Source organism: Dothidotthia symphoricarpi (genome assembly GCF_010015815.1).
Source record: "Dothidotthia symphoricarpi CBS 119687 unplaced genomic scaffold P153scaffold_5, whole genome shotgun sequence".
Taxonomy (NCBI): Eukaryota; Fungi; Ascomycota; class Dothideomycetes; order Pleosporales; family Dothidotthiaceae; genus Dothidotthia; species Dothidotthia symphoricarpi.
The window spans coordinates 1,086,484-1,114,119 of NW_022985012.1; the positions used below are offsets into that span (position 1 = coordinate 1,086,484).

At 53.4% G+C, this 27,636-nt stretch overlaps 12 protein-coding genes across 12 annotated transcripts; 7 read left to right on the forward strand and 5 right to left on the reverse strand.

Annotated features, from left to right (window-relative positions):
• Nucleotides 1–79: 79 nt before the first annotated feature.
• On the forward strand, nt 80–3,751 carry P153DRAFT_364669 (WD40 repeat-like protein). The gene is made up of 4 exons (XM_033667650.1): nt 80–442; nt 494–3,111; nt 3,160–3,494; nt 3,548–3,751. The coding sequence occupies exons 1-4, from the start codon at nt 282–284 to the stop codon at nt 3,662–3,664; spliced, it is 3,231 nt and encodes a 1,076-aa protein (XP_033526627.1). The 5' UTR covers nt 80–281; the 3' UTR covers nt 3,665–3,751.
• P153DRAFT_334962 (dolichol phosphate-mannose biosynthesis regulatory) lies at nt 3,684–4,346 on the reverse strand. The gene is made up of 3 exons (XM_033665634.1): nt 4,265–4,346; nt 4,123–4,203; nt 3,684–4,075 (listed from the first exon to the last, which is right to left on the reverse strand). The coding sequence occupies exons 1-3, from the start codon at nt 4,265–4,267 to the stop codon at nt 3,896–3,898; spliced, it is 264 nt and encodes an 87-aa protein (XP_033526628.1). The 5' UTR covers nt 4,268–4,346; the 3' UTR covers nt 3,684–3,895.
• Nucleotides 4,347–4,496: 150 nt separating this feature from the next.
• Nucleotides 4,497–6,951, forward strand: P153DRAFT_421236 (MIF4G-domain-containing protein; the record flags this gene model as incomplete). The annotated part of the gene is made up of 1 exon (XM_033672298.1): nt 4,497–6,951. The coding sequence occupies exon 1, from the start codon at nt 4,564–4,566 to the stop codon at nt 6,949–6,951; it is 2,388 nt and encodes a 795-aa protein (XP_033526629.1). The 5' UTR covers nt 4,497–4,563.
• A 642-nt stretch (nt 6,952–7,593) lies between these two features.
• Nucleotides 7,594–8,956, forward strand: P153DRAFT_364671 (uncharacterized protein). Its single transcript, XM_033667651.1, has 2 exons — nt 7,594–7,946; nt 8,002–8,956. Exons 1-2 carry the CDS (start codon nt 7,604–7,606, stop codon nt 8,526–8,528), a joined length of 870 nt encoding a protein of 289 aa, XP_033526630.1. The 5' UTR covers nt 7,594–7,603; the 3' UTR covers nt 8,529–8,956.
• On the forward strand, nt 8,907–10,491 carry P153DRAFT_429415 (uncharacterized protein). The gene is made up of 4 exons (XM_033672771.1): nt 8,907–9,186; nt 9,289–9,418; nt 9,475–9,973; nt 10,021–10,491. Exons 1-4 carry the CDS (start codon nt 9,089–9,091, stop codon nt 10,473–10,475), a joined length of 1,182 nt encoding a protein of 393 aa, XP_033526631.1. The 5' UTR covers nt 8,907–9,088; the 3' UTR covers nt 10,476–10,491.
• A 234-nt stretch (nt 10,492–10,725) lies between these two features.
• Nucleotides 10,726–12,501, forward strand: P153DRAFT_421237 (uncharacterized protein). Its single transcript, XM_033672299.1, has 3 exons — nt 10,726–10,979; nt 11,009–11,947; nt 12,004–12,501. The coding sequence occupies exons 1-3, from the start codon at nt 10,934–10,936 to the stop codon at nt 12,291–12,293; spliced, it is 1,275 nt and encodes a 424-aa protein (XP_033526632.1). The 5' UTR covers nt 10,726–10,933; the 3' UTR covers nt 12,294–12,501.
• A 229-nt stretch (nt 12,502–12,730) lies between these two features.
• Nucleotides 12,731–13,804, forward strand: P153DRAFT_383133 (uncharacterized protein; the record flags this gene model as incomplete). The annotated part of the gene is made up of 1 exon (XM_033670206.1): nt 12,731–13,804. One exon carries the CDS (start codon nt 12,731–12,733, stop codon nt 13,802–13,804), a length of 1,074 nt encoding a protein of 357 aa, XP_033526633.1.
• A 574-nt stretch (nt 13,805–14,378) lies between these two features.
• Nucleotides 14,379–16,259, reverse strand: P153DRAFT_364673 (metal-dependent amidase/aminoacylase/carboxypeptidase). Its single transcript, XM_033667652.1, has 5 exons — nt 16,085–16,259; nt 15,479–16,016; nt 15,375–15,421; nt 15,232–15,320; nt 14,379–15,168 (listed from the first exon to the last, which is right to left on the reverse strand). Exons 1-5 carry the CDS (start codon nt 16,146–16,148, stop codon nt 14,635–14,637), a joined length of 1,272 nt encoding a protein of 423 aa, XP_033526634.1. The 5' UTR covers nt 16,149–16,259; the 3' UTR covers nt 14,379–14,634.
• A 258-nt stretch (nt 16,260–16,517) lies between these two features.
• On the reverse strand, nt 16,518–18,321 carry P153DRAFT_364675 (uncharacterized protein). The gene is made up of 2 exons (XM_033667653.1): nt 18,263–18,321; nt 16,518–18,089 (listed from the first exon to the last, which is right to left on the reverse strand). The coding sequence occupies exon 2, from the start codon at nt 17,907–17,909 to the stop codon at nt 16,656–16,658; it is 1,254 nt and encodes a 417-aa protein (XP_033526635.1). The 5' UTR covers nt 17,910–18,089; nt 18,263–18,321; the 3' UTR covers nt 16,518–16,655.
• Nucleotides 18,322–18,679: 358 nt separating this feature from the next.
• Nucleotides 18,680–19,802, reverse strand: P153DRAFT_334970 (uncharacterized protein). The gene is made up of 4 exons (XM_033665635.1): nt 19,702–19,802; nt 19,373–19,537; nt 19,117–19,229; nt 18,680–19,064 (listed from the first exon to the last, which is right to left on the reverse strand). The coding sequence occupies exons 1-4, from the start codon at nt 19,753–19,755 to the stop codon at nt 19,055–19,057; spliced, it is 342 nt and encodes a 113-aa protein (XP_033526636.1). The 5' UTR covers nt 19,756–19,802; the 3' UTR covers nt 18,680–19,054.
• Nucleotides 19,803–19,909: 107 nt separating this feature from the next.
• P153DRAFT_334972 (uncharacterized protein) lies at nt 19,910–21,822 on the reverse strand. Its single transcript, XM_033665636.1, has 2 exons — nt 20,526–21,822; nt 19,910–20,472 (listed from the first exon to the last, which is right to left on the reverse strand). Exons 1-2 carry the CDS (start codon nt 21,754–21,756, stop codon nt 20,171–20,173), a joined length of 1,533 nt encoding a protein of 510 aa, XP_033526637.1. The 5' UTR covers nt 21,757–21,822; the 3' UTR covers nt 19,910–20,170.
• Nucleotides 21,823–21,983: 161 nt separating this feature from the next.
• Nucleotides 21,984–27,260, forward strand: P153DRAFT_364680 (glycosyltransferase family 39 protein). Its single transcript, XM_033667654.1, has 6 exons — nt 21,984–22,657; nt 22,717–23,006; nt 23,057–24,151; nt 25,528–25,699; nt 25,759–26,248; nt 26,297–27,260. The coding sequence occupies exons 1-6, from the start codon at nt 22,356–22,358 to the stop codon at nt 26,879–26,881; spliced, it is 2,934 nt and encodes a 977-aa protein (XP_033526638.1). The 5' UTR covers nt 21,984–22,355; the 3' UTR covers nt 26,882–27,260.
• The last annotated feature ends 376 nt before the right edge of the window (nt 27,261–27,636 follow it).

Sequence of the window (27,636 nt, forward strand, 5' to 3'; positions counted from 1 at the left end):
GCACTCTAAGTGTGCAGGGATGTTGAGTACAGAAAGTCGCCCACCTTCGTCATTCGCGGTAGGAGCCAAACGCCTGAGACTCACACACAAACACTCGCTCGACTGCGCGCCGCAATGCATGCCTGCTCCCACTACAGGCGCCCACACCCTGAGAGAGTCCCGCCCGACTGAACGTCGTCTCCGCTGCCGAGCTTGCCACACCGCTCTCTTCCTGGCCACCTCCACCTGGAGTCTTCCTTGCACTTGTTCGGACTTGCTCGGAGAGGCAACATAGCACCGCGATGAAGTACACCCTCTACGACCGCCTGCTGAAGCGGGAAGTCGGGCTGCAGCGCCGGACGTACACGGACATACGGGGCATCTACGGCGACCGGCAATGGGTCGAGGACATGGACATTGTCAACGAGCTGGAGGGGCACAACGGCTGTGTGAATGCGCTGAGGTAAGGCTGCCTCTTGCTGACGCGCCGGACATGGCGTCTGACTGTCTACAGCTGGTCGACGTCTGGCCGCCTGCTTGCGTCTGGCTCCGACGACCATCGCATCAACATACACTCGTACCACCCCGAGTCGTCGACGTCGCAGTTCAGCCTCACCACGTCCATCCTCACCGGCCACCGCTCCAACATCTTCTCCGTCAAGTTCATGCCCTACTCGAACGACCGCACCATCGTCTCTGCCACCGACGACGTGCGCATCTTCGACATTGAGCACTCGGGGCACTCGGCCCTTGCTTCTGGCAGCAGGTCACAGCCCGGCAGGCGACGCATAGGCATGGCCCTGGACGGCGTCACACTCACCGAGGGGGACACCAACGCGAAGCAGTTCCGCTGCCATACCGACACAGTGAAGCGAATCGTAACAGAAGACAACCCATTCTACTTCCTCACCTGCTCAAACGACGGCGACGTGCGACAGTGGGACGTCAGACAGCCCTCGAAGACATATCCGCTACGAGGAGACAGTCGCCTGCCGGACTGGGCGCGAGACACGGCTGCTGCGGACAATGTGCCCCCGCCGCTCATATCGTACAGTCGCTATGGCTTGGCTCTCAACACTGTCTCCTGCTCGCCGTCACAGCCGCACTACATTGCTCTTGGTGGCGCCCATCTGCACTGTTTCCTGCACGATCGCCGTATGCTGGGAAGAGACAAGAACAACGAACGGGGGTCGAGAATGTCGAGTCCTGGCAACTGGACCGACAACGACGATGAGTTGCTAGGCAAAGCTACACAATGCGTGAAGAAATTTGCGCCAAACGGCAAAAAGCACATGCGACGAAATGACGGGGGCCACATCACAGCATGCAAGATCAGTGACGCGCATCCGAACGAGCTTCTTGTGAGCTGGTCGCAAGATCACATTTATAGTTTCGATATGCTCCGAACACCAGACGCAAGTGAAGAAGTTGTAACGTCGAAGGTGTCGGCAGGAAGGTCTAATGACCGCGTAAAAGATAAGAACAGGAAGCGAAAGCACCCAAAGTCGAGCACAGTATCGCAAGAAGCTGCGGAACGAGCTGGCTCGCGACAGCGTACCGAAAGCTCGGATGAAGGGCTTGCTCTGAGAGTGACATACGGCAACGGCCAGAGTGAGGATATCCGAATCGAAGCACCAGCTGCAAACCGCATGTCACCAGAAGAATTGGCTGACCTGCAGTCGACGGAGCACTACCGCATTGCGAAGACGGCGGTGAGGATGAAGAAGCGCATTTTCGATATGGGTGATTATGGCGAGAGCGGACTGCAGTTAGCCTTCACGTCTATCGTGGGCTTTGCGAACTCGATTCTCTCGGATATGGATGAGATTGCACGATCATGGGGGTATCCGGTAGACCCCGATCCAGTCGATGTTGCTGTTCAGAACAAGCTCCGCGACAGCCGTGCGGCGTCTCGTCGCTTCGTACAGGCTGCTGGGACACTGTCCCGGGTGATGGGCGGGCAGCTACTCACTGGTTCAAATTCTACGTCGGACGCACTCATTGCACAGTACTTCGCTTCGATACAGCACGCCCCAAGAGAACGTGTTGACTCGATACCACGAAACGAACAATTCGGATATGACTTCCTCAAGGCGATTCTTTTATGGCTCGATAGTGGCCCGGGCGCGGTGGTGGAAGGATTCTCCAGTCGCAGTCACAACGATCGCCTTCCCATCCCATATGACTCGGACATGGATGCCATCGACGAGATCCTGATCCCGTACCTACTCGACCTGGCAAGCGACGATCCAATCGTCAACGTGGACGTGTCGAGATTCGAAACAGATAGTGCGAGGATTCTCTACCCCACCGAGAAGGCTGCCGTTATCGCCTTTTCACACGCCCTCAAAGTTCCATTCCTTGACTTGACTGGCGTAGACGATTCCTCCCCGAGAGACAGATCTACGCAGTATGATGTGCAGAACCGCAACACGGCGAAGATGCAATGGGCTTTTCAGGTTGGGAGGGGCGTGCTGCTTAATGCTGCAACGGATGTCAAATTCTCGTTTGTGGATCGCGCGTTTGGTGGACGTGGAATTTCTGACGCTAGTATCAGGGCGGAAGAGCAGGCGTTCATGCAGCAACAGGAGGATATAGATCCGCTGGCGGAGGAAGAATCAGTTGTGGAGGCGGAGTTTGTCCGTGGGGGTAGGGCTCGAGAGAGCGGTGGACAAGCGGAGGAGTCGTCAAGTTGGTCTACAGTGGCTGAGTCGAGTCGGGGTGGAGGTGCGACGGTTGCAAGCGACGAAGAGTCTGAAGATGATGAAGAAGACGAAGATGATGACGACGAAGAAGATAGTGATGGCGACGAGGAGACTTCCGACAGAGAGCACGACTCTGACGACTCAGACTCCGACGGCCTTGAAAGCGAGCGCATGTTGTGGCGCTCAGATTTTGGCCGCAGCAGCCAGAGAGAAAAAGTAGAGTTGGACATACCATGTGCACCTCACACACTTGTGTACAGAGGACACTGCAACGTCAAGACTGTCAAGGACGTCAACTACTTTGGCCTGCAGGATGAGTATGTGGTAAGTGGGAGCGACTCGGGACACGTTTTCATCTGGGACCGTAAGACAGCACAGCTCGTCAACATCCTCGAAGGCGATGGCGAAGTAGTCAACGTTGTACAAGGTAAGTCGATCGAAAGTATTCACTCCATTTTTTCTCATCTCCCTACAGGTCACCCGTACGAACCTACCATGGCCGTCTCCGGCATCGACCACACGATCAAGATTTTCTCCCCCGATGCGCGCGACCAGCGCAATGCACGAAAAGGCGTGGGTGTCCAGTTCGCCGATCCACAGGCATTCTCTAGCCTCAGCTTCGGCCGCAGCAGGCGCGCTCAATCTGCTACCCAACCCACGACTGGTGACGAAGATGGCAGCGATGTCGACAGTGACGATGAGGTTGCACTCAACGGGCTGCGGAGTCGCAAGAGAATGCATCAGGCGTACCAGATTACGAGCCAGAATGATATGGATCGCAAGGGGGGGCCGGAGGATTACTTCATCTCGGTAGGTGGATTGCTGATGTGTGGAGATGATTGTGTGCTGACGTTTGTGTGTAGCAAGCAGTTTTTGCGCAGCTTGCGAGGCATCTTGCGGCACAGCAGGCTGCTGGTGGAGGGGACGAGGGTGGCGAGGGACCGATTGTTGTCAATGAAGATAACTGCGCGATTATGTGAGGTTGGGTCTGTGAGTTATGGTGGATGTATCTATGCATTGAAAGTGGAAGCTTGTACATGTACAGATTGGATCAGTCAATTGTACGCACAATCGCATATGCTCGCATTCTATCATGTTCTAACTCCCTCCCCCCTTTTTCCTAATTCTCCCATGTCACAAAAAGCAACGCCCATACATGCATACCCCTATCCCAAGCCCTGTATTCCGAAGCATGTCGTGTGTCGCGTCGCCTACGAAGCCTTCTTGGCCTGGGCCTTGAGGGCCTTCTTCCGATTGCTGCGTATCATAACAACGGACAGGAAGCTGCCGACGAGGGTGGTGAAGAGGATGACCAGAATCACGGGGATGCGAATGGCCCAGACGCGGGGCAGGAAGAGGGAGTGGAGGAAGTGGTCGTCGTCGACAAAGGGCTGCGTCGTGTTAGCGGGTGTGTCGTGGTAGAGCGAGCTTGACGTACCATGAACAGTGTCCAGACGGAGTAGTAGACGAAGATGGCCGTGGCTGCGATGAGCATGCTGAGGCCTACAAGACGGTCGAGCTGCGCGTGTGGTTAGTCATGGTGTAAGGGGTGGATGGATGGATGGACGGGTGGAATGTACCATGGTGAATTAGCTGGTTCGGGGTAGTGAATGAGTGAATGCGATTGTCTCCCTGTCTGTCTGACTGTATCTCTGCGCCCGTGTAGTGTATCCGTCTGTCGCGAGGGAGACGTGGAGAGAAGGTGCCAAGAAGGGGGTGGTCGGCAGAATCGCGGGCCGTCCTCCGCTGCTGGGCTGCGTGAAGTCGCGCCAAGCTAGGTAAAGATTCCTGGACAGACTCTCTCGCGACATCATCCGCCATCACTGCACCCGACTCCCCCTTCGACACCCGCACACGCGCCGCAGTGAAACGTGTCGAGATGGACGTCGCGTCCGCTGTTCGCATTCCGTCGCCCGAGCCGTCGCCGTCGCCAGAAGCAGACGGGCAGCGCAAACGCGAGCACTCGCCGTACGATGCCGGCGGACCGGTGAAGCGCACGAGGAGGGATGAGGACCGAGACGAGGAGCCTCGGCGCGAGAGGGCGAGAGACGAGCGACCGCGCCGCGAGCGAGACACGGGACGACGGCCGCTGCCCAACAGCAAGCCGACCATGGACGACCTGCCCGACGACGACTCGCGCCTCAAGCTCTTCCAGAACGCCTTCAGCGCGACGCGCAAGCTGCCCATTGACGACGCCAAGACGCGCGCCGGTGGCGCTTATCTCCCGCCTGCCCGTCTGCGCGAGCTGCAGAAGCAGATTACCGACAAGCAGACGCCGGAGTTCCAGCGCATGGCGTGGGAGGCGCTGAAGAAGTCGATTCAGGGTCTGATCAACAAGACCAATACGGCCAATATCAAGATGATTGTGCCTGAGCTGTTCAGTGAGAATTTGGTCCGTGGTCGGGGGCTGTTTTGCCGCGCCATGATGAAGGCTCAGGCTGCCAGTCTGCCCTTTACTCCCATCTACGCCGCCATGGTCGCCATTGTCAACACCAAGCTGCCACAGGTGGGCGACCTGCTTGTCCGCCGCCTGGTTATCCAGTTTAGGAAGAGTTTCCGCAGAAACGACAAGGCCGTTTGCTTGGCGAGCACTATGTTCCTGTCGCATCTCGTCAACACGCAGGTCGTGCATGAGGTTCTGATTGCCGAGATCTTGCTGCTGCTGCTCAACAAGCCGTCGGACGACTCGGTCGAGATTGCCGTGGGCATCATGAAGGAGGTTGGCGCTTTCCTCGAGGAGATGAATGCCGCCATCTCAAACGCCATCTTCGACCAGATGCGCAACATCCTCCACGAGGCGGATATCGACAAGCGGACACAGTATATGATTGAGGTGCTGTTCGAGGTCAGGCGCACAAAGTACAAGGAGCACCCCTCGATCAAGGAGGACCTGGATCTCGTCGAGGAGGAGGACCAGATCACACACCGACACACACTGGAGGACGAGATCAAGGTCGAAGACGGTCTCAACATCTTCAAGTTCGACCCCGAGTACGAGGCACACGAGCAGGAATACCAGAAGATCCGAGCAGAGATTCTGGGCGAAGAGGAGGGCAGCGATGCAGACGATACAGACGCCTCGTCCGAGGATGAGGAGGACGAAGAAGACAAGGCCATGGACATCAAGGACCAGACCAATGCTGATCTGGTCAGTCTGCGCCGAACCATCTACCTCACTATCAAGAGTAGCGGAGGCTTCGAGGAATGTTGCCACAAGCTGATGCGCATTAACCTGCCTCACGGCTTGGAAAACGAGCTCACGACCATGATTGTCGAGTGCGCCAGCCAGGAGCGCACATACGAGAAGTTCTACGGCATGATCGGCGAGCGCTTTTGCAAAATCAACCGCATGTGGACCGACCTGTTCGAAGAAGGCTTCGCCCACTACTACGAGACCATCCACCGCTTTGAAACAAACCGCCTACGCATCATCGCGCAGTTCTTCGCCCACCTCCTCGCCTCAGACGCCATCGGCTGGCACGTCTTCCAGGTCGTCAAGCTCAACGAAGAAGACACAACGTCCAGCTCCCGCATCTTCATCAAGATCCTCTTCGAAGAGCTGCTCTCAGCCCTCAGCCAAAAGTCCGTCGTCGCCCGCTTCAAGGACGACATGTTGCAAGACAGCCTCGGGGGCATCTTCCCCACCGACGCAGACGCCCAGTCCAACACGCGCTTCTCCATCAACTTCTTCACCGCAATCGGCATGGGCGTCCTGACAGAGGGCATGCGCGACTGGCTCAAGAACAGCGCCCCCAAGCCAAAACCCCTCCCGGAGCCAGAAAGCGACGACGATAGTGTAGACTCCCGCTCAAGCTACTCTTCCTCCTCCGCATACTCCCGCTCCCGCTCCCGCTCCAGATCACACTCGAGATCCAGATCCCCCTCGCGCACCCCCGCCCGCAAGAGACGCGACTCCCGCTCCAGCTCCCGCGGCCGCTCCTACACACGCAGTCCCTCGTCCCGCGGCCGTAAACGTAGCGCCTCGTATAGCTCCTCGCGCTCACGCTCGCGCTCGCCGCCCACTCGCCGCAGGAGGTATACGTCTAGTTTGTCGCGCTCGCCGTCTCCGCCACCGAGGAGGAGGAGGGCGAGTTCGAGTCCACCGCCGCAGCGACGCGGGAGGGCGTCTGTGTCGCCCAAGGGGAAGGGGAAGGGGAAGGCGAGGAAGGCGAGTCGGAGTGTGAGTCGGAGTGTTAGTCGGAGTGGGAGTGAGAGTGGGAGGGAGAGGGAGAGGTCGCCGCCTGTGAGACGGAGGAGGGATTCTTAGATTGTGAAGGGTTGGGAGGGGGGTGGGATTGATGGGGGGGTGGTAGTTTTTTAGTATACTGTATGCGGAATTTAGCGTGGAGTTTTTCTTCTGAGTCTATTGGATTGTGAGGTTTGTGCTGCGGAAGGGGGGATTGGGTACCTGGCAGGGGGTCGTGAAACTACCTTGAAGAGCAATAATGGTCAATAACACCTTACAGCAGCGAGACAATCAACACGAGCCCAGATAATCGACTACAAAGAACGCCATGTTTTCAACATCAGCCATGCCGCTGTTTGCGGAAAACATCTGCGCCTTTGTTGGCCTGCCAAACAAAGACATGGCTCTCGAAGCTTCGCACTCTTAATCATTCCATGCCTTGCAATAACTTGCATCCAACTTATACTCGTCTCTGCTCCCTGGACAGTCACTGAGTTCGACCGCACCTTGCTTTTGTATGTTTGCGCCCACCGCTGAGCTTGTTAGCCGCTAATATCTACAGGTAGACATCTCCCCCCTTTGCTCTAATACACTCAACATGAACACACAGTACAAGAAGCGCGATCTGAACCACGAGCGCGAGAAGCAGTTCAATTACGGTGGTCCCAATAACGAACATGAGTACTGGCACGCGGATTTCCCTGCATCACTGCCCTTTCCGGAGACGATTCTGATGCAAGATTGGGAAAGCCGCAAGATCGATTACGACCTCTACTACTCGTCTGTTCCGGAGCCAAAGAAGCCTAATACTAATGTTGATGCCATCGTCCCACTTGGTTACGTGCTTCGAAACCGCGATGACGGGCACTATTTTGAGTCTGGTTCGCGCTTTAGACTCCCCGTTGTGGACACTGATGGGTTTGCGGCGATAAACGGGATTGGAACTCTTGAGAAGTTACGGAAGGTTGTTGATGACTTCAATCAGGGTAGCAAGAGCCAGAAGGCGATCAAGAATCATGGTTTGCGCGTGTTTCTGGAGAAATTCGAGATTGCTCCCACGGTCAACGAGGAGCATGGTGAGCCAGACGAGTGTTGGTATTTGGGGAGATGTAGCGCTAATCGCCCATACAGAAAGTCCTACCTCCATCCGTCAAGCTGTGAACACCACGCCTACCAAATCTCGGCCAGCTCGAGGCAGCATCAGCAAACACAGTACCACCCATTCGACGACTCAAGAAGTACTGGAGAAGCAGAACCCACCGAACAGCCCTACCAATATTTATAGCCCGGAACAAGCCCTCGAGACACCCAAACGCCCAAGTGCGACTGCTAGACGCATACAGCGCGTCGTCGCCGCGTCTTACGGCGTCGATCAAGACACCAACACTCCACTCCACATCACATCTCACTCAAAACGCAAGCGCACGTCAGACTCCGACTCCGACGCCGACTCCAACGAACACACTCCCAACCCCAAGGCCACGAAACTAATCGGTGAAAAGCATGCCGACCTCCTCCCCTCCCAAGGTCTTGATCCCGGGCCCCAGAGCTCGGCAACCGCCTTGGCGGCCTCGGAACTGCTCGTCAAGACAAAGACTCCTGCGCGTAGGACGGGGCGTAAGCGGGGCAAGAAGATCGCCAAGGAGGTTGTGGATTAGGCTGAGTGTCTACGGCATGTGCGGATAGAATGGGTGTGGTGCTAAAGAAAGGTGTAGTGAGGGCTGTGCAAACGAGTGGGGGCGGAAGTGGCGTTTGCACGTCTATGACTGTTTTCATAGGTGTTAGCGATAGATGGTTTTGCATCGTATTAATTGTCTGTTAAGCAGAGAGTATGTGGGTCGTTATTACATACGTGCGCGGCCCGCGAGTGTGCCTCCTCCACAGCATTCCTCACCATGCAGGCAGGCATCTGTAAGGGTGGAAGCGCAAGGGCGGAAGAAGGGAAGGGTTTGTCACACTACATTCACGATGATAGGCTCGGTAAGTGCGCGTACACTCTTTTGTATCTAGCTGCATCGTGTCTCAATATGGTTCTTGCTCAGCCCTGGTCGTGCTGGCTGCATGCACGCATTACATCTGCAGCCGTGTCTGGCGGCCCTTTTTATATTCAACACTCTATCTCTCTTCGCCTTTCATCGTCCTGTTTCGCTTCCCAAGTCCAATAATCTCTATGTTTTGCTTGTCTGGTACGTGAGCCTGCGCTTCGAAAGTCGAGTGAATGCCGACGGCGAATATGGCGCATTCGTCGTTCAAACGCCAGAACTTTTCGCCTTCGTGTCCGTCTGGAGGTACGTGGTGGGCCTGTGGATATGGGACGTAAGTCTGCGTTATACTGTGGCACTGTGGAGCTTTTCATCTAAAAGAGTTGTGTTGCAGTGTCGAATCGTTCTTCCAGTATCCTAACAACTTGCCCTCCAGATACTTCGTCGGGTGCTGCGCCAGAGATCCATGCGACATCACCTGTGCACAGGGGAACTTGTACCCGGGTGCGTTTGACCCAGCCGCGTATGGAACGTTCGCCGATGCTACGTGTGGGACGGGGAGTAAGGTATGTTCATATAATACCACTCAAGAAGCATGTCGAGATCCTGACCATTTCACAAGTTCTATACGTGTTCAGCTGGACTCACGTTTTGGGGCTGCTGCAAGACAAATGCATGTAGTCAGGGGAGTTGTCCGGATGGAGACCTTGAACCCGCGGTACTGAATAGAGAGGACTTGAGGAGTGCGTATCATGCTACTGGGGGATCGACCGTGACGACTTCGACGACCTCTCGGACTGCTTTGGCTACTGGAACTACGACCAGCACACATGCGGATGTGACATCGACTTCGAGCCCGAGCCCGAGCGCGTCCACTGCCGGGATAGGAGGAAGTCTGGAAAATAAACCGCCTGTTGCTGCCATCGCCGGCGGAGCTGCAGGCGGTGCATTTGTCCTAGCCGTCATCGTCGGCCTGTTAATATACTACGTCTGCCTAGCGAAGAAATCACGAAAGAATCACCAGGAGACAGTCGAGCGTCGTCTCTCGGGTCCCGGTCCTATAACAATTCCCAACATGAACCACGGGAACGCGAGTTTTGGAGTCCACTCACCCCACGATGGTACATTCCCTCACCCCCCCTCCCTAACCTTCACTAACCATCCCCAGCACCACCCGACTACACATCCCGAACCGCAACCTACACTTCACCATCCACACCGCAGTTCCAAACCTACAACCACATCCACCAACCCCACCTCCCCGAACCGCAGGAGCTCCCCGACGAGCCATTTTCATCCGGCTCCATCGCGCGGAAACCAGTCGTTGTGAGCCAGTTCTCCGAGCTCGAGGGCGAAATGGCAATTAGGTCGGAGCTCGACAGTCCCATGTCCTCGCCATCGGCTGCACAGATGAGCTACGCACAGCAGAGCCCACGACATGCGGTGTCTGATGGGAAGACGTGGTTGCCGCCTAAGGAGTGGCATGCGCGGACCGCGTCGCGCGAAAAATACGCTCGCGGCGTTGAGAGACAGGGGTGGAGTGATGGAGATGTGGGGGAATATAGCGCGGGTGGGGAGGCTCAACGGCGGCAGGAACAGTATAGGGGGTATCATGGGTTGTAGGAGGGCTAAGCTCGTTGTAATTGTGCTGATAAATTGATGGGAAATGACCATGTAATTTTGAAGCCAGGTATATTAATCCAATCCATCGACCCATGCATCCCGAAACGGAAATCATCGCGCTGATCTAACCTTCCATCATCGTTCCATCGACGACACCAACGTCTCTCACGCGTCAGGGTCCAGATTGTCTAGATTGTCGATTTCCCGTCCTGTCGGAAAACAGGATCCCCGCACCATCACAGTTGCACGACAGGGGTGGTCCACGCTGATGACGTACATCAGACGAGGGATGAGATATTTAAGTAAGAATATCTGGTCTTTGAACTGAGAAAGATCTAGACACACTCCTACTTGTTTTGTTCAAGCTTGTTCGCCTGTAAATTAAAGCCTACTTTTGAACCTTGTCTTTATCATCGCCCCCTGAAACTTCAACTTTAACTTGTAGTCGAGATCTCAATATGTCTGCAACAGCCGACCTCAAGAAGCAGAGCGCTGCGCTTCAATGTTAGCTTGCCTTCGTCAGCCTTGTATAGTTGTTCATACTGACATTCACCCTCTAGCCAGCGTGGGAGCTATATCAAACATCGCAACACAGCCCGCGAAGAAGACAGTCTCAACAGGCACCGCGAAGACCACACCAGCCACCGCCAAAGCTACACCGGTCAAGAAAACTGCAGCCCCAGTTGCCGATGCAGCGAGCTCGACTACGGCGCCAGTAAAGAAAGTACCGAAGAAGCTCACACCGGTAGCACCGAAACCGGTAGGGACGGCTGTTGGTGCGAAGAAAGCGGTTCCCGTGGCCTCGGAGAGTAAGCCTGTATCTTCTGCGACGCCCGTCAAGAAGACTCCCATCAGCGAGGCCTCGAAAAGCACAGCGACCAAGAAGGCGACGCCAGCAGCAGTCAAGAAAGACGTCACCCCAGCCGCGAAACCTGCAGGCACTCTCCCGAAGACGACACCCGCGAAGAGCGCGGTATCTCAAACGGCTTCTACTCCGGCAAAAGCCACCCCCGTCAAGAAAACACCGGCGAAGCTTGTCAACCCCGATGGTACCTATCCCACCCCTCCAGTGGTTAAAGCTCATCCCGCTTCAGGTCAAGCGGCCAAGAAACAGCCCAACGTTATCAACCGCGGCGTCAACGCGACTACAGGTGGATTGAACAAGACCGTGGGCGTAACAACCGGCACTCTGAACACTGTCGCCGACTCGGCGACCACAGGCCTGACTTCCACCGTCAATGGCGTAACGGGCGTGACTGGAGCCGGCCTCGACAAGCTACCACAGGGTGTTGGTAAGCCCGTAAAACATGTGACGGACAATGTGGGCAAGACGGTCACGGGCGCGACGGATAACGCGTACTATACTGCTGGAGCTGCGACGAAGGGCGTGCAAGGTACCATCAGCAAAACAACAGGCGCTATTGGCAAGGGTGATATCAAAGGCGCTGCGGCGGGAGCGAGCAGTGGTGTTGGTAAGTCTCCAATCGTTTCTGTTACTCAACAAATCGGAACTAACTCTCCATCCCAGGAAACACAGTCACAGGAGTCGGGAAAGGCGCAGCAGCCACAGTCGGTGGTGTAGTAGGCGGCGTCAGTGACACAATCGGCGGGCCAGTCGGCGGCGTCGTGGGCGGCGTCGGAAAAGGCGCAAGCAACGCAGTGACTGGAATTACCGGTGGACTAGGCGAGGGAGTCGGGAAACTTGGAAAGGGCGACGTGATTGGCGGTGTTGGAAGCACATTGGGAGGTGTAAGCAAAGGCGTTGGTGGACTCCTGGGTGGGATCGCGGGCTGGGGAGACGACGACGGGAAGAAATGAAGGGAACTCAAGGTTTTGCGGTGGATGCAAGACCTGGTTCTATACACGGACGAAGACGATGAGGTGTTGGGTTCAGATGTATGAATATAAATGTCCTGGGGTCCTGAGAGGTGAGTTTGGGCCTTGGATTTTGTCGGTAGCTATATCGTATTAAGAGGTCCGCGTAGAACACAGTTGGCTCAAGTGCCTGCCTTGGTTTGATTGCGATCCTAACCCGTGAATGGGCTAGGCCGTTCATGGCGTAGCCTTGAACGATAGCTGGGTTTAAAGGGCTAAGCTGTCTGAGCTCGCTGAGATGAAGAACAGTACTTGACACACACACTCAACACACAGCGGGTCTTGAATCAGCCGTCCTACTTGCAAATAAAAGCCACTCATGTATGCCTGTTGATTCAGATACACCGACGCCGTCTCCGTTACTTAGCTCGCACAACACTATGTCACTACTCCAACTTCCCCCCGAAATCCTAATTCAAATCTTCGATTATGTCGGCTCATCCTATTTCCGTTCGGATCTGTCACGCCTCACGGTCTGTAAGCAGTGGAGCAAATTCGCCCATACCGCGTGCTTTTGGGATTTTTACGTCACTCAAAAAACACTACGACGCTTGCTGTCTTTTCCGTATGTGGAATCAAGTCTGTCTCTCGTCAAAGACAGCGTGGAAACTCTGGACCTGCATTTGAAGGGCTTTGAAGACTGGGACTCTATTCCGCTGTCTCGACACGATTCGCAGGCCGTAAATGTCCTAAATGTATCAACCTGGAACGGCGCTCATGGACGCGCAGTGCGCGCAGCCTGGACAACGGAGTTGAATAACGATCTCCTCTATCTTGCCACCATCATCAAACAATCACGGAAACTGCGCATCCTACGCATCCAAGCCACTATTGAACTGCATCCGCTACTTCGTCTTCTAGAACGCCGCGACTACCTTTTTCTCTCCACAATACGTGCCTTCTTATCAACCAGCAACCTAAATAGTCTAGAGCTAGATCTGTGTGGTACTCGGCTTCTACCGCATCAAAGCCAAGAGCACCGTGAAGATTTCCATGTCTGCACGGGTATCGCCGCGCTTCTTACTACGCTACGACGTTTGCGACTGCGCATGCGCAGTATCTGTGCTGATGTTCTAAAACCTCGACAACATAGCACCAATCTACGTTTGAACGAGGTGCTCATCAACCTCAGTCTATCCAACGAGTCACCCCTAATCACTTCGGCGGCGCACGCCACATGTTGCGTTTCCCACACAGGGGGGTTCCTTCAACTGAAAGCGGGTATGGAGAAGCAGGCGCAAGTTCTTGTGGAACAGATGGCGGCCCCAAAGATAGTGAGGGTGTTGACGCATGCGCTTCCGAGTATTGAAATGCGGGCATTCGATGTCTTGATTGGCAGAAATGTCACATTGAGTGAGGGTGCGGAGTGGGATGATGACGGCGAGGCTATCGAGGACGAAGTATCGGACGAGGAGTCCGAGATTTCGGACCTTTCCTCAGACGACGATGGATAGCCACCAGTGGTATTCAGATGTTGACTTCCTGGAAATTTAAAACTCCGTGCTTCACGGAGTTTTTCATCACACTGCCCTAGTTCGATTCCATGAGGAAGGTGTTGGGGACCAGCGGAATGACATCGTTTCGAGACTACTATATAGCCTCTGCTTTCTCTGCTCCGCCTTGTTTGTAACAGTCTCCAAAACACCATGTGTGGATGTCGGAGTGTTCGATCAAAGCCTACGAGCTGCCGCACTGAGGGTGAAACCCTTAGGGCTTGCGCTTCCTCGTGAAGGGCACTGAGCAGCGGGTGGATACGAGTTCACAGCAACTGTACCTTAGCTCTGCGTATACCATGGTTATGGATGAGCTTTCCGTAGGCAGATACGCTGGGAAGGCATATCCGAACGGAATTAAAGACCTAGCAGATAATATAAAAGTGAGCTTTAGGGTAGGTGCAGAATCTTAACCAGAGATAAAACTACAGTGCGTTGCTTCTCGACAGACTTAAACTATGCGTTAGATACTACTTTCGCTAGTCTGCTAGTAAGAACAGACGTATTAAACTCTATAGTCTTGCTTGACATAGTACAAGGTATTGATTCAAATTCATCTGCATTGTTAACAACATTTTCTTACTCTATAACAGTTTTGGCGTGTTGCATGTTGCAGTTCTACGCCATATCCTCGGGGTTGCACGTCCCAGAGTGTTCATTGAGATTCTCGAGATACCCCGTTCCAAGAAACAAAGATCTTGTCAAGGAAACGTTGGATATACAGGATCATACTTCAACGAAACAAGCTAGGATATGTGTATCATCCCCTGCTTTTACACTGGTCTGAACCCTTACATCTCCTTCCCCAAAAACGTCAACGCAGCCACTACATACCCATCCACACCAACTGTTAATGTCGGCTGCAGAACAGGCGCAAAGAACGGGCTGTGATTTCCCGGCATCTCCTTCAGTTTGCCCTCACTCTCCGCTCTCTCATAAACCTCTGGATCAATCCCCCCATACAAGAAGAAACAACTCGGTTTTCCAATCGCCGTAGCCAGAATACCGAAATCCTCACTGCCCTGTAGCCTCGGAACATTACTGCTGTACCCATGCTTGCCGACTTCGAAGTGCTGTGAGAAGCTCTTCTCGAGCGCGCTAGTCACATCATCGTCGTTGAAGAGGAGGGGGAATCGCGTGGTTTGTGTAAGGGAGGGTTGGCTGGGGTTCGAGGACGCTTGGGCTTCGGCGGCGATGATCTTCTCCATGCTGGTGAGGATGCGGGTGCGGGTGTCGGGGAGAGCGGCGCGGACGTTGATTTTGAGGTCGGCGGACTCGGGGATGATGTTTTCTGCGTCGCCGGCGTGGATGGCGGAAACCGTCACCTGGGGTCACGAAATCAGTATATGGATTACTCTTGTGTCGGATGGATATAGAAGTGGGCTTACGACGGCAAAATCGAGGGGATCGACTTCGCGGGATACAATGGTTTGCAGGCGCATGATTGTTGATGCTGCTTGGACTATAGGGTCGATACCTTTGTACAGATGCTTGTCAGCTCGACGTCAGATGAGAGCTGAGCAATGCTTACCTCTATGCGGTGTCGAAGCATGAGCTTGTCGCCCCTCAATCCTCAACCTACTCCATGTCAGCCATCCCATCCCATCCCTCCAACCACATACCCAATCGACTCACTGGAAAGAATCCGCTGAACTCGCAATCAACCCCCGTTTCGTACCAATGACTCCAGACTTTTCAGGGACAACATGAGCTCCGACAACAACATCCGGCAAAGGCACTTTGTCATACAACCCACCATCAACCATACTCTGCGCTCCGCCCGCCTTCTCCTCCGCAGGCTGGAAGCAAAGAATCACCGTCCCACTCCAAGCATCCCTCACATTAGCCAGCGTCTCCCCAGCAGCAAGCAGAGCCGTGATATGCATATCATGGCCACACGCATGCATCACGGGTTTTTCATGACCTTCCAAGTCCTTCATGCGCGCTTTACTTGTATATGCGAGGCCAGTGCGTTCCTCCACGGGAAGAGCGTCGATATCAGCACGTAGGAGAACAGTCTTGCCAGGTCCATTTTTTAGCACGGCGGCGACTCCATGTCCGCCGATTGAGGAGTGGATGGTGTATGCGTTTAAGGTTCCGAGATGGGAGACTATGGCTTCTGCTGTGGCTTTTTCTTGAAATGAAAGCTCAGGATGTGCGTGAAAATATTTATCTGTGTAACGTTGGTATATGGAGAGGGTTTGGCTGTTTTTGGGTCAAGTGTAGTTGTAGTGGACTCACAGAGCTCTTCATACGGACCAAGACCCACTCGACGGTTAGATACCGTTTCGCTGATTGAAGGCATGTTTTTTTTGAATGCAATGTTCTAACTCAGGATGGAGAAATACAAGAAAAAGTGTTAGTTATTGAACCTTACATGTAGTACTTGATGCTGCTCCATGTATCCGTAGAGCAGTGCGCTTCTGACGTAACATCCAGGTGAGTGGGGTAAGCTTCTCGGTTGCCATCCGACGCAATTTGACAGCTACTATCAAGCAACGAGTTTTAGTTGAGAAAGCAAGGACTCTTCAGACGACAGCAAAGGTTTGAGCGATGTACAGGACACCACAGAATTCATGTCCGCACAATTGCATTTGATAAAAATACCAACCATCCTCCAAACCATTGCCATGCAGTATATTACTCAAAAGTGTACAAGCCCCAGACCACAATACACGCCAGTTTTGAGTTATGCAAACTAAAACATTAAATCCAAGCCTAACAAACAGCACAAACAATAAGGAGCCTGGGAACAGCACATACGAGGCGCAAGTGCATAACCCCCTATTCATTGTGCAAAGACATAGCCACATCAAGAGGCCGCCATGTCCTCGCTATCCTTCTCCAGTTGCCTTTCCAGGCTCCCCAGCAGATCCATTCCACTATCTGATGCTGGAGCAGAGGGGTTGTCCGCGGGGGCTACTTCGGTACTGTCGAGTTCAGATACAGGCTCGGGTGCCTGACCGGCCTCCGAAAGTACAGGGTAGTCTGAGGTCGCAGAAGCAGGAATTTGACTTGGAGAATTTTGTCTGCTATGACTTATGGTGGAGAGTGGTAGGTCTGGAGAGCTGGATGAGTCTTCTTCGATGACACGCTCTTCGGTCACGGCCAAAGATGTAGGCGGCGCGTGTGATTCACTCTCTGCAGGCAGCTGTGGTTTTTCTACAAGATCGGTTGTTGGGACTTCTGGGACAGCAGCGACATCCGACATAGTTCTGTCTGGCGTGTCGACTGGATGGATAACTGGCTCACTGACGGGCTCATTGACGGGCTCATTGATGGGATCGCTGGCCGGTGCGCTGATCGGTTTGGGAGGCGTCGTCGGTGCCGGTGTGTGGTCCATTTCATCGTCGTCTGACATCTCTTCCCCGGAACCTTCCTCTTCTTCTGCTCCACCCTCACCCATTGGCGTATCCCTGTCAGACATTTCCACGTCCTGTTTGACACCAGGAAGAGCGAGCATATCACTTCCCGCATGCGAGGTTGGTGTCCCTTGTTCTGCTGCTCCTTCGATGAAGACCACCTTTTTCTTTCCTCTGCCGGGTCCTGCGCGTTTCACCTTCTTTTTTGGTGGTGGTGGCCGTCTTCGCGGTGGCGTTTGCTGCATAATATCACTGGCGACTACTACACCTTCTGCATTCACAACGCCAACTCCCTCTACGATCGTTCCAGGTGCGGCAGCGATTGGGACGACTTCGATGGCATCATCCGTGGGCTGAACCTCGCCCTCTACGGCCTGGCCTTCTGGAACAAGGACCTTGAAGACGCTGACGTTCCCTTCCGCGTCTAGCTTCTTGACCTTGGTCTCCCTCATGGCTGGTTGCACCTGACCGTGCACGTACTGTGACGGGAGACCTTTCCTCCTCTTGGCAAGATACTCAGGCTCGGGTGCTTCGAGGTGTCGTGCAACTTTGATATATTTCTTGATAGTGAAGCCGGTCTGCACATCCTTGCTCTCCTCCTCTTCATCTTTCATCTCATTGTCATCTTCGGGTGGAGCCGGAGGCTTGTAAATCCGTCCAGATCGCGCCGCACGGAGTAGTTGTTGAGAATGATCCGGTAACATATGGGAATCCCGTGGCATAGGGAGTTCGGGCCAAGCGTCCTTATCCACTGGCTTGTTGTCGCCCAAATTTGGGCCAATTGCAATCTCGATCTCCCTATATTGGTTTATAGGAAGGCCTTCTAGCACATTATGCTCTATCTGGCCTCGTCCGGACCTGTTGGCCCGGTCTCTATTTCGGAACTGATCACGTCATGTTAGTTTTGGTGTCTATTTCCACAGTACAGAGGCGTAATCGATGCAATGTTTGGACAGCATAGATATTTGACAACGTGCAGGCGCTTCCATTGACTCTTTCGCTTTGCATAGGAAACCCATGAATGAGTCGGCTCTCATGTGACAGCTGTGGCGCTTACATGCTACTCCCCCGGATGTCCTTTATTCTTGCGCATTTCGCAAGGATTGATGCAGAATAGGTAAGATGCAATGCGCGAAGACAAGAATGGCAGTGTGGTGCATAGAGGTGCGTATGGAAAGTCGCGTCGAAGCAAACTATAAGATGACGTACCGGAGCCATAATTATGTGCAGCTGCCTCAACAGGCGGGACCACGCAGGTCAAATAATATAGGGAATGCAGGCAGGTTGTGTTTGACGCGCCTCTACGGGAAGTCGCGATGCGGTGAAGACACGCGCGCCGGACGCGACGTTGTGAAGCTGCGACTGGCACGTGCTCTCGACTGTTAAACTGTGATTGGTTACTGCAAATAGACACGCATGTTCCTGATTATTAGAAAATAAAACGTTTAAGTCCTTCTACAGTAACTTGGTGAAAGGTTTCTGATTTGCATAAGGTTTCTTCAACTCAAGGCAGTAGCTATTTGGAGAAAATGTACGGATCCTGTCATGCACATCAACTAATGCGATGTTGGGTGATATTAAACGAAACCTTGGCTATCAGGATCAGGATTGAAGACGATGACTACAGGCATACACTGCGGGCGTGAACCTGTTCATTATCGTACATCTACATTCTGATTTCCATCATCCATCCCCCACAATATGATACAGTCTCGAGAGACGGAAGAGCTTCTAGCCGATGACGTTGTATGTGCGACCTGAATGCACTTGACTCGTCTGGAAAGAGTTTCCAATGGTTTTACGACAACATCTCGCCAAACGCATCTACTTCGCCACCTCTGCATAGAACTTAATCCCAACTAGGACAACGTTAGAAATGCGGGTAAAACGGAGAGAATATATGGGACCTACCCTTGGTCCTTCTGCCTCACAATATCCCCCTCATTACCCGTCTGCTTCCCCGTCTTTCCACCCTCCACAACCAACCGATCGATTTGGTAGAACTGGCTTATAACGGTTTGCCTCTGTGAACCCAAGTCAGCTTGTTGCTCTCCAGAATCCTCCCAGAATGCATTTTGCAGTTTCTCCTTCGTCATATTTTTCGTCCAATAGGTCTAACTCTTGCCCATCATCCAGTGCCCTCGCCACCAGGTATTCGCAAACACACCTTCAGCATCTGCAGTTCCTTCTGACCCTTCTGTAAAAGATCCCGAACACTGTTCTCCTCCGTCACGCTCTTGTGTTCCCGGAAGCTGTCGCGCGTTCTCCGTTTGGCATACTCGCGAAAGTTATAGGCGGCGAACTGGCTGCTTTGCCGTAATAGCGAGCGGTACTACACGTAGACTGATCAGCCTCTGTTGTTCGGCATGCCAAACCATGCGATAAGTGGTTGCGATCCCTATATTATTGTGTGTCGCAGGACGAGACGAAACATAGCTAGAAGCTTGTGCGGTCGTAGAGGTGCGGCGGCGGCAACAACGGAGGAGTGGTACGTACAAGTGAGCGCACTTTGTAGGACATATCGCCTTTCGAGGCTTGTGCTAACGACATATTGGCGAAAGAGAAAACAGTTGTATGTTGGTGTTTCTTTGCGCCGGCGAATAGTTGATTATATCATAGGTCTTGATCGGCGGAGAAGTTCCGAGCGCCGACGGAAATGCTCCCCCGGACCCAGACAAGGGAGTGGGGGGATTCACAAGGCTGTGTTGAATGCACATTGGTCAATGCTCATTTGATGCTAAGGCTCATCCTGAAAATATTATACAATGAAATGCGCTTTTCGCACCCTCCTTGGGTATACACATGTTCGCACAGTACTCCCAAACTCCCAGACTCCGCCCTATGCAATGAGCGGCTCTCGCATGCCTTAACGTTTGAGAAATCAAAGACTACGATACTCGAGATGGCGAGCCAAAGAATTGGTGACATCAAGCGATCAGTGAGAGATACGCAATCCTAGGCTCTCTCATTGTCTATGCTTTTCTTGAATCCTTCGAAGCTGTTCTTGTACATTCATGGACTGCATTTGTTGAAGTCGAGCAGCGTCTTTGGCTGGATCCGGTTGTCCGTCATATGACACTGCTGCTCGTTTTCTTCGGGCATCCTCCTCGGCGGATATGGGTTGGCCAGTGGCGCCATCATAAATATCGTCGCGCTGGCTGGCGAAGCGCTTGAGGTTGTTTGCAACATCGGCTGTGTTAATCGTCGTTGAGTATCGAGCCTCGGACTTATCTCGCTGCTCCTTCCAGCGTGGATCAAGCAGTTCAACTAAAAACCAATGTCAGCAGAAGTTGGTGTAACAGAGACAAGATTGTACTTACTTCGAATGTGCTCGTCCATCTCGTTCGCAGGTATGTTCTGCTTGCAGTTAGGACACACCGCCATGTGTGTGTTGGCTTTCTTTGCAGCTGTGCGGGGAACATAGTCTGCAACAATGCGACCAGGGGCTCCCCTGGCCGCAGCCATTGCGCGAGCTCTCTGGTCGCTCTCCGCCTCGCGCTCTCTCGCCAACCGGGCCAAGTCCTCCTCGCGCGCCCGTTGTGCCGTTGGCATATAATCAGGCGGAGGCGCATATGTTGGGTAGAGGGGCTGCACAGGCGGTGCTGCCGGGGCGTAGTTGTGTTGTGTTGGAATCGAGTGCTGCGTCACGTTGTAGTAAGTTGTCTCGTCGGGCATGGCTTCCTCGAGGCGCCTTGTTGACAGCGACACCATAGCTTTCTGTTCGAGCGACTGAGATTGCAGGTCGTTCAAGAGCGCGGGCGCAGGGAGATCTGCTGCGTCATCGGCCTCATCAAACAAAACAGTAGCAATGACGGCAAAGTCATGCCAATCGATGGTCGCATACTCCTTCTTCTCATCTTCGGCCTTCTTCTCCTCCTTCTCCTTCTGCGCCGTCACGTATTTGACATACTCGGCGCGCTGCTTCGCTCGGTCTAGAACATGAAATCGGTTCTTGATGTTATGCTGCAGCTCCTCGATGCGGACCTCGACCGTCTGCTCTTCTTCGAGAAGTATCTTATACTGGTCGACAAGCGATCGGAAGAACTGGAAGAAGCTGTGGTTCGGTCGGAGGAAGTCGAACTGGAAGTTGCCAGACTCACGATTGCGCAACTCCTTCAGCCAGTTCTCACCAACGCGCGCCGTATACAACGCAGTCAACTTCACCACCTCGAGGTCCTTGGCGCTAATGTTAGGCATGCGCGCGGAAAAACGGAATTTGACGGGCTCCGGAGGTCCCTTGGGCGTGTTATCTACCACCGGCTGGGCAGTTTTGTTGGAGGGTCCGTTGCCGTCCTTGAGTTGCTGAAGGTACCAGAGGAAGTATGGGTTGTATGGGTCACCCTCCAATACGAACTGCAGGTTGCTCTTTGAATCGGCAGAGACGCGCCGTACCATGTCCGGCAACTTCGCGTCGCCTCTACGGTCGATGAAATCGGCAGTTTTGGCGACATTCTCGCGCACGTTCGGTGGAGGTATGACGAGGTCCGATGGAGGCTTTACACTAAGCTCGTAGGCGCCGGAAGCGGGTCCACCGTTGTTGGGAGCAGCCATCGCGTCGGTTTGGTGTTGCTGTTGGCGGCAGAGGTTCTGAAGGACAAGCTGCAAGCTAGAAGCTAGTCCTTATCGGCGGAACCTTTCTCCGGCAGATCAGCAGAGCCACAGCACGGCCACATCTACAGGTTAGAAGTTAGAGGCCCGTGCCTGGAACACTCTACACAAATCGACGTGCCGCGGCATGCCATGGCCGCTGTCAGATCCAAGTCAAGTCTGTTGTGGAGACATCCTGACCATATCATTGTGAAGTCAACTGTCCAGCCTTGTCGCTGCTTCATTGCCCTGTTGCCATTCACATGCGCAGCTGCACTTACGCCTACTTTTCGTACGTCGCAGTACTCGCTAACCCGCCTTGGTGCAAGCGCCCGTAGAACGACACCTTTCCATCTTTCCATCTGCAGCTCCCCTGGCTGTTCAGGAGCATTGCGACGCCCCTCCCCCCTGTCCCCTGTCTCTTCCCACCCCCCATTTAGCAATTGCCAGCTCTCTCTTCCTTCTTACTTTCTTTAACTTTCACTTGTCCCCATTACTGGGAACACACCGGTGATTCTTATTACCTTCTTGGAGCTTGCCCAACATTTGCAGCACCCCCCATCATGGCGAGTCAGACGACCTCGAACCAGTATTTGGGCGGGAAGCTCAACACCCGCAAGTCATCGTCGCGCTCACCATCACGGTCACCCTCTCGATCGCCTGCAAGGTCGCCTGCGCCGAAAGGTCGCAAGCAGCAGCAGGAGCTGAAGCCAAACAGCTACACGTCTGAGGGAGTGCAAGACCATGACATCTTCAACCTCCCGGGCTCCGACTGGCAGCTGCTGGTGGTGTTGACAGCCATAGCCTCCTTCGTGCGCTTATTCAGGATCTATCAACCCAGCAGTGTTGTCTTTGACGAGGTCCAGTACGTCTACCGAATTAGGAGTCTATCTTGCGCAGAGGTGATGCTAATACTGTCATCAGCTTCGGTGGATTTGCCTCCAAGTATATTAAGGGCAAGTTCTTCATGGACGTTCACCCGCCGCTCGCGAAGCTCCTCCTCACATTGGCGGGATGGTTGGGTGGATTTGACGGCAACTTCGACTTCAAGGACATTGGCAAGGACTACCTGGAACCGAACGTGCCTTATGTCACCATGCGCCTTCTACCCGCTGTCTGCGGTATCCTGACTATCCCTACCATGTTTTTGACTCTCAAGGCTGCGGGCTGTCGCACTACCACTGCAGCGTTGGGAGCGGGCCTCGTCATCTTTGGTGAGATTGTCACTTCTGTTGAGGATGTTGCATTGGCTGACAACAACTAGACAACGCGCTCGTAACTCAGTCTCGTCTGATCCTCCTCGACTCGCCCCTCGTCATCTTCACAGCCATCACCGCACTCGCCTGGACAAGCTTCACAAACCAGCATGAACAAGGTCCCACTAAGGCTTTCCAGCCGTCGTGGTGGTTTTGGCTGGCGGCTACTGGCTTTGGCCTTGGAACGACCGTCAGTGTGAAGTGGGTTGGACTATTCACAATTGCCTGGGTTGGCAGTTTGACACTTCTTCAACTCTGGGTTCTGCTCGGAGACTCCAGGAATGTAACACCTCGCTTGTGGTTCAAGCATTTCTTTGCCCGCATGTTCTGTTTGGTGGTCATTCCGGTGTCGTTTTATATGGCCATGTTCGGAATCCACTTTCTCTGCCTGGTCAACCCTGGTGAAGGCGATGGCTTCATGTCCTCCGAATTCCAGGCCACCCTGAACTCCAAGGGTATGCAGGATGTCCCGGCCGACGTTGCGTATGGAAGTCGTATCTCTCTTCGTCACTGGAACACTCAGGGCGGTTATCTCCACTCTCACACCCACATGTACCCCACCGGCAGCAAGCAACAACAAATTACCCTATATCCACACAAAGACGAGAACAATATCTGGATCATGGAGAATCAGACTTTGCCGATCATGCCAGAAGACTATGCTGGACCAAATCTTACAAGCCCGAAAGCCTGGGATGAGGTTGGCCCAACTTATATCGAGGACGGTGGCGTTGTCAGACTTTACCATGTCACGACTAATCGACGTCTTCATTCCCACGATGTCCGTGCACCTGTTACCGAGGCTGATTGGCAGAATGAGGTCTCTGCTTACGGCTACGACGGGTTTGAGGGCGATGCGAACGATCTCTTCCGTATCGAGATTGTCAAGTCCAAGTCCGACGGGGCTGAAGCAAAGAAACGTCTCCGAACCATCCAGTCCAAGTTCAGGCTTGTCCACGTAATGACTGGCTGTGTGCTCTTCTCTCACAAAACCAAACTTCCTGACTGGGGATTCGAGCAGCAAGAAGTGACTTGTGCCCGTGGTGGCACTCTGCCGAACAGTATTTGGTACATTGAAGGCAACGTCCATCCGCTTATGCGAGGTAAGTAGTGCTTTCCTTTTCTTTTCAGGTTGTTGTTGTTGTCGTTCCTTCCTGGAGTGCTCCTTCCCTCGTGGACATCTGGACCGGACCACGGACCACCTCACTCACCAAACATGACGAACCTTCACTCCTGCATCCCACTCCTGCATCCCGCTCCTGCGTCGTCTCCGCGCCATACGTTGTCTGCTTTGCTCGTAACGAGCCTCTCGTTTGCTGACACAACATGGCGTCTACCGCGGCCCTCACCCTCGTCAACGTGGTGTGGCTCACATGGAGCTGCCTCAGCCTCACTACCTCTGCCAGCATGAAGAATCCTGTATATGCCATGGTTGTCGCTACTCAGGATATGCTGGAAGACCTTATCAACGACTCACTTGTTGCCTTCGCACCTTCGCTATTGGACATCGTCCAATCCAGTACCCCGCCTACTCTGGCTCAGCTCAAGGCTCTTCCGACAAGCTACAAAAAGCAATGGGCCGTTTACCTCTTAATACTCGAGAAACCAGGCTGTCGACCCCTGATATACATTGGCTCTGCTACGAAAAGGCTAGGTGGCGTCTATGCTCGTTTTCGGCAGTACGACCTTGACAATTGCCTGCCTACGTACATTCAGCAGGCACTGAACGACGGATACACAATTACTTATAAGACTCTCCTCTGCTGGGCACCCATTCCGGAACCTGGTCGTATCTACCTGTTTCGCGTTTTGTTTCTCGCTTTGGAATCCATGTTCTCTGTTGTGCTCTGGTCTCTGATCTCTCGCACCAAAGACTACGCTATGCCTCGTCTTTGCCCCTGGAAACTTGAGGACATGGAATACCACGGCCTTTGCTCTCACATTGCCTTGATTGAGGGTATTGCAGGCCAAGAAGACGGTCTTACCCTTGAGCAAATTGCAGCTAAAGAACTTGAGCAATTTGGCGACTGGGAGAATACGAGACGCAAACGCTGCAAAGCTGCCAAGCTCAAATCTATCGAAAAGCGCTATTATGCTTGCAATCTCTGCAACTTCGCTTTCACGTCTACATGGGACCTTGACAGGCACAACCTCACCCAAAGGCACATCAACAAGGCCGGTGGTATCACCAAGATCCTCAAGAACCCGCACCAGATGGTCTGGCAAAAGAACAATATAGATGCAAAGACCCATTACTGTCAAACATGCGAGCACGCATTCGGCTGCAAGCAGAAGCTCAACGTTCACTTAGCTACAAAAAAGCACAAAGCCAAGGTTGCCGCGGCCTTGTCTGAGTCGAGCTCCAGCTCGACTTAACTTCACTACCCAGGAGCCCTTTTTGGACAACGTCCGACTCGTTCGGCCAGCATTTCTCAGTCTCTCAGCTTTTCAAGATAACATATGCTAACTACTTCAAAAGAGGATGCTGAACGCGTCAACTATCGTAATCCTGGCTTCTTTGGCAAATTCTGGGAACTGCAGAAAGTGATGTGGCGAACGAACGCTGGTCTTACTGAGTCTCATGCTTGGGATTCACGACCTTCGTCCTGGCCCATCCTTCGCCGGGGTATAAATTTCTGGGGGCGAAATCAGTACGTCGTCTCCAAACGTTTTTTTCTTTTTCTTTTTGACCTGCTAACTTATGTTGTAGTCGCCAAATCTATCTCATAGGAAACCCTTGGACCTGGTGGAGCTCCACTCTGCTCATCGGACTGTATCTCGCTATCAAGGCTATCGCCGTTCTCCGATGGCAGCGTGGATATCGCGATTACACCAACGTCACCTTCAAGCGTTTCGATTACGAGGTCGGCATGAGCATCCTCGGATGGGCTTTCCACTACTTCCCCTTCTACCTCATGGCTCGTCAGCTGTTCTTGCACCACTATCTCCCAGCACTCTACTTCGCCATCTTAGCGCTCTGCCAGATATTCGATTTTGTGAGCTATCGATTCAGCGTCTTTGGACTGAAACAATATCCGGCGATTGGTCAAGCAGCAGCTGTCGGTTTCTTAGCAGTCGCCATCACTGTCTTCACGGTCTACTCTCCCCTCGCCTACGGTAACCAATGGACCAGGGATCAGTGTAACTCTGTCAAGCTTTTCGGAACTTGGGATTGGGATTGCAACAACTTCCTCCACTCGGTACGTTATAACATGACCTTTCTTCACTCATCACTGACCTTGCCTTAGTACGAAGCATACAACTCCGTAACCGCTGATGTTCCATCTATTTCGGCAACGCCTTCACCTGCAGCCCCGCCACCTCCTGTCGCTCCTGCAGCTAAGCAGGATGAAGTTTTAGAGGCAAACGACAACAAGGCGAATGCAGAGATCGTGTCAGAGAAGGCCGCCGTCTCCCCACCTCCACAGGATATTCCTCAGGACTTACCCGTTGTTTCCAAGGAAGAACGCGTCGAGTACCGCGACGAGAATGGCCGTGTCCTCAACGAAGCTGAGGTGTCAGCGCTCGCTGGACAAGTAAGCTTCAAGACCCGTTACGAGACACGAACTCGCATCGTCGATGCTCAAGGCAACGAGATCTACGAAGGCGTCGTCGATCCTTCTAGTGATGAGGAGCAGGGTGTCGCACCGCCTCATCCCGATGTTGAGGGTCAGAATCCTGAGACGCAGGCGAGCAGCGAGGCAGAAGCTAGCGTCGCGCCGGTTAATGTTGAGGTCAACGAGGACCAGGAGAAGGAGAGAAGTGTGGAGAACCAGGATCAGAGTCAGGATGCTCAACCGGCCAGCGAGGTACCAGTGGCAACACAGGAATAGGCCCTCATTCGTGCGATCCGCCTAATGTTCGACGAAGGTATTCCATTTTCATCATTCTCATGTTAGCAGACTTGTCGCGTCTGTCCTTGATTCCTTCTTTTTGTACCATAGGGTAGCGTATGGAGAAGTGGCGCAGGGGGTCTGGTGATGAACTTGGAAGTCATGGGATGGGCTGTACTTTTTGGTCCGTATTTGTATGCTGGAATGCTTCATTCCACTCTTGCAAAAAGTGATGCCCTCATTACCCGGGGTCTTTCGGTTATTTTGTCCCAGGGTAGACTGGTTGTCATGGACTGCAAGCACTTGTGTTTGAGATGAAGATCTAAATGCAAACGCTCATTGCTTAATGCAAACACCGTACTCAGAAACAAGCCGCAGCAAAAGCATGCAACAGCTTGACAACTACATGCTATCTTGCTGTGAAACTTGTGTGCTTCAAGCATCATTGGTATACGCCCAACCTACTTCACTCGTAGTATTTTCAGTCTTGTACGACTGACCCAGAGCTTGTACCCTGGCATGTATCTAACCACTGAGGCTGAGAGGACTTCAAGCGGGCTCTGGCCGACGGCTTTCCAATCACACACAAAGGTTCCCGTGTTAGATTTCTTTTCCAGATTTGCGCCTGAGACTATCTTCACTAGGGTGTTCTGGGCGATGGTATCTCGTATGCAGCGAAATCATGCTACAGCTGGACAGCTACATCTAAGATTAGTGCGGGGGTCATATACCTAAATTTCTGGTTGTATACGCCT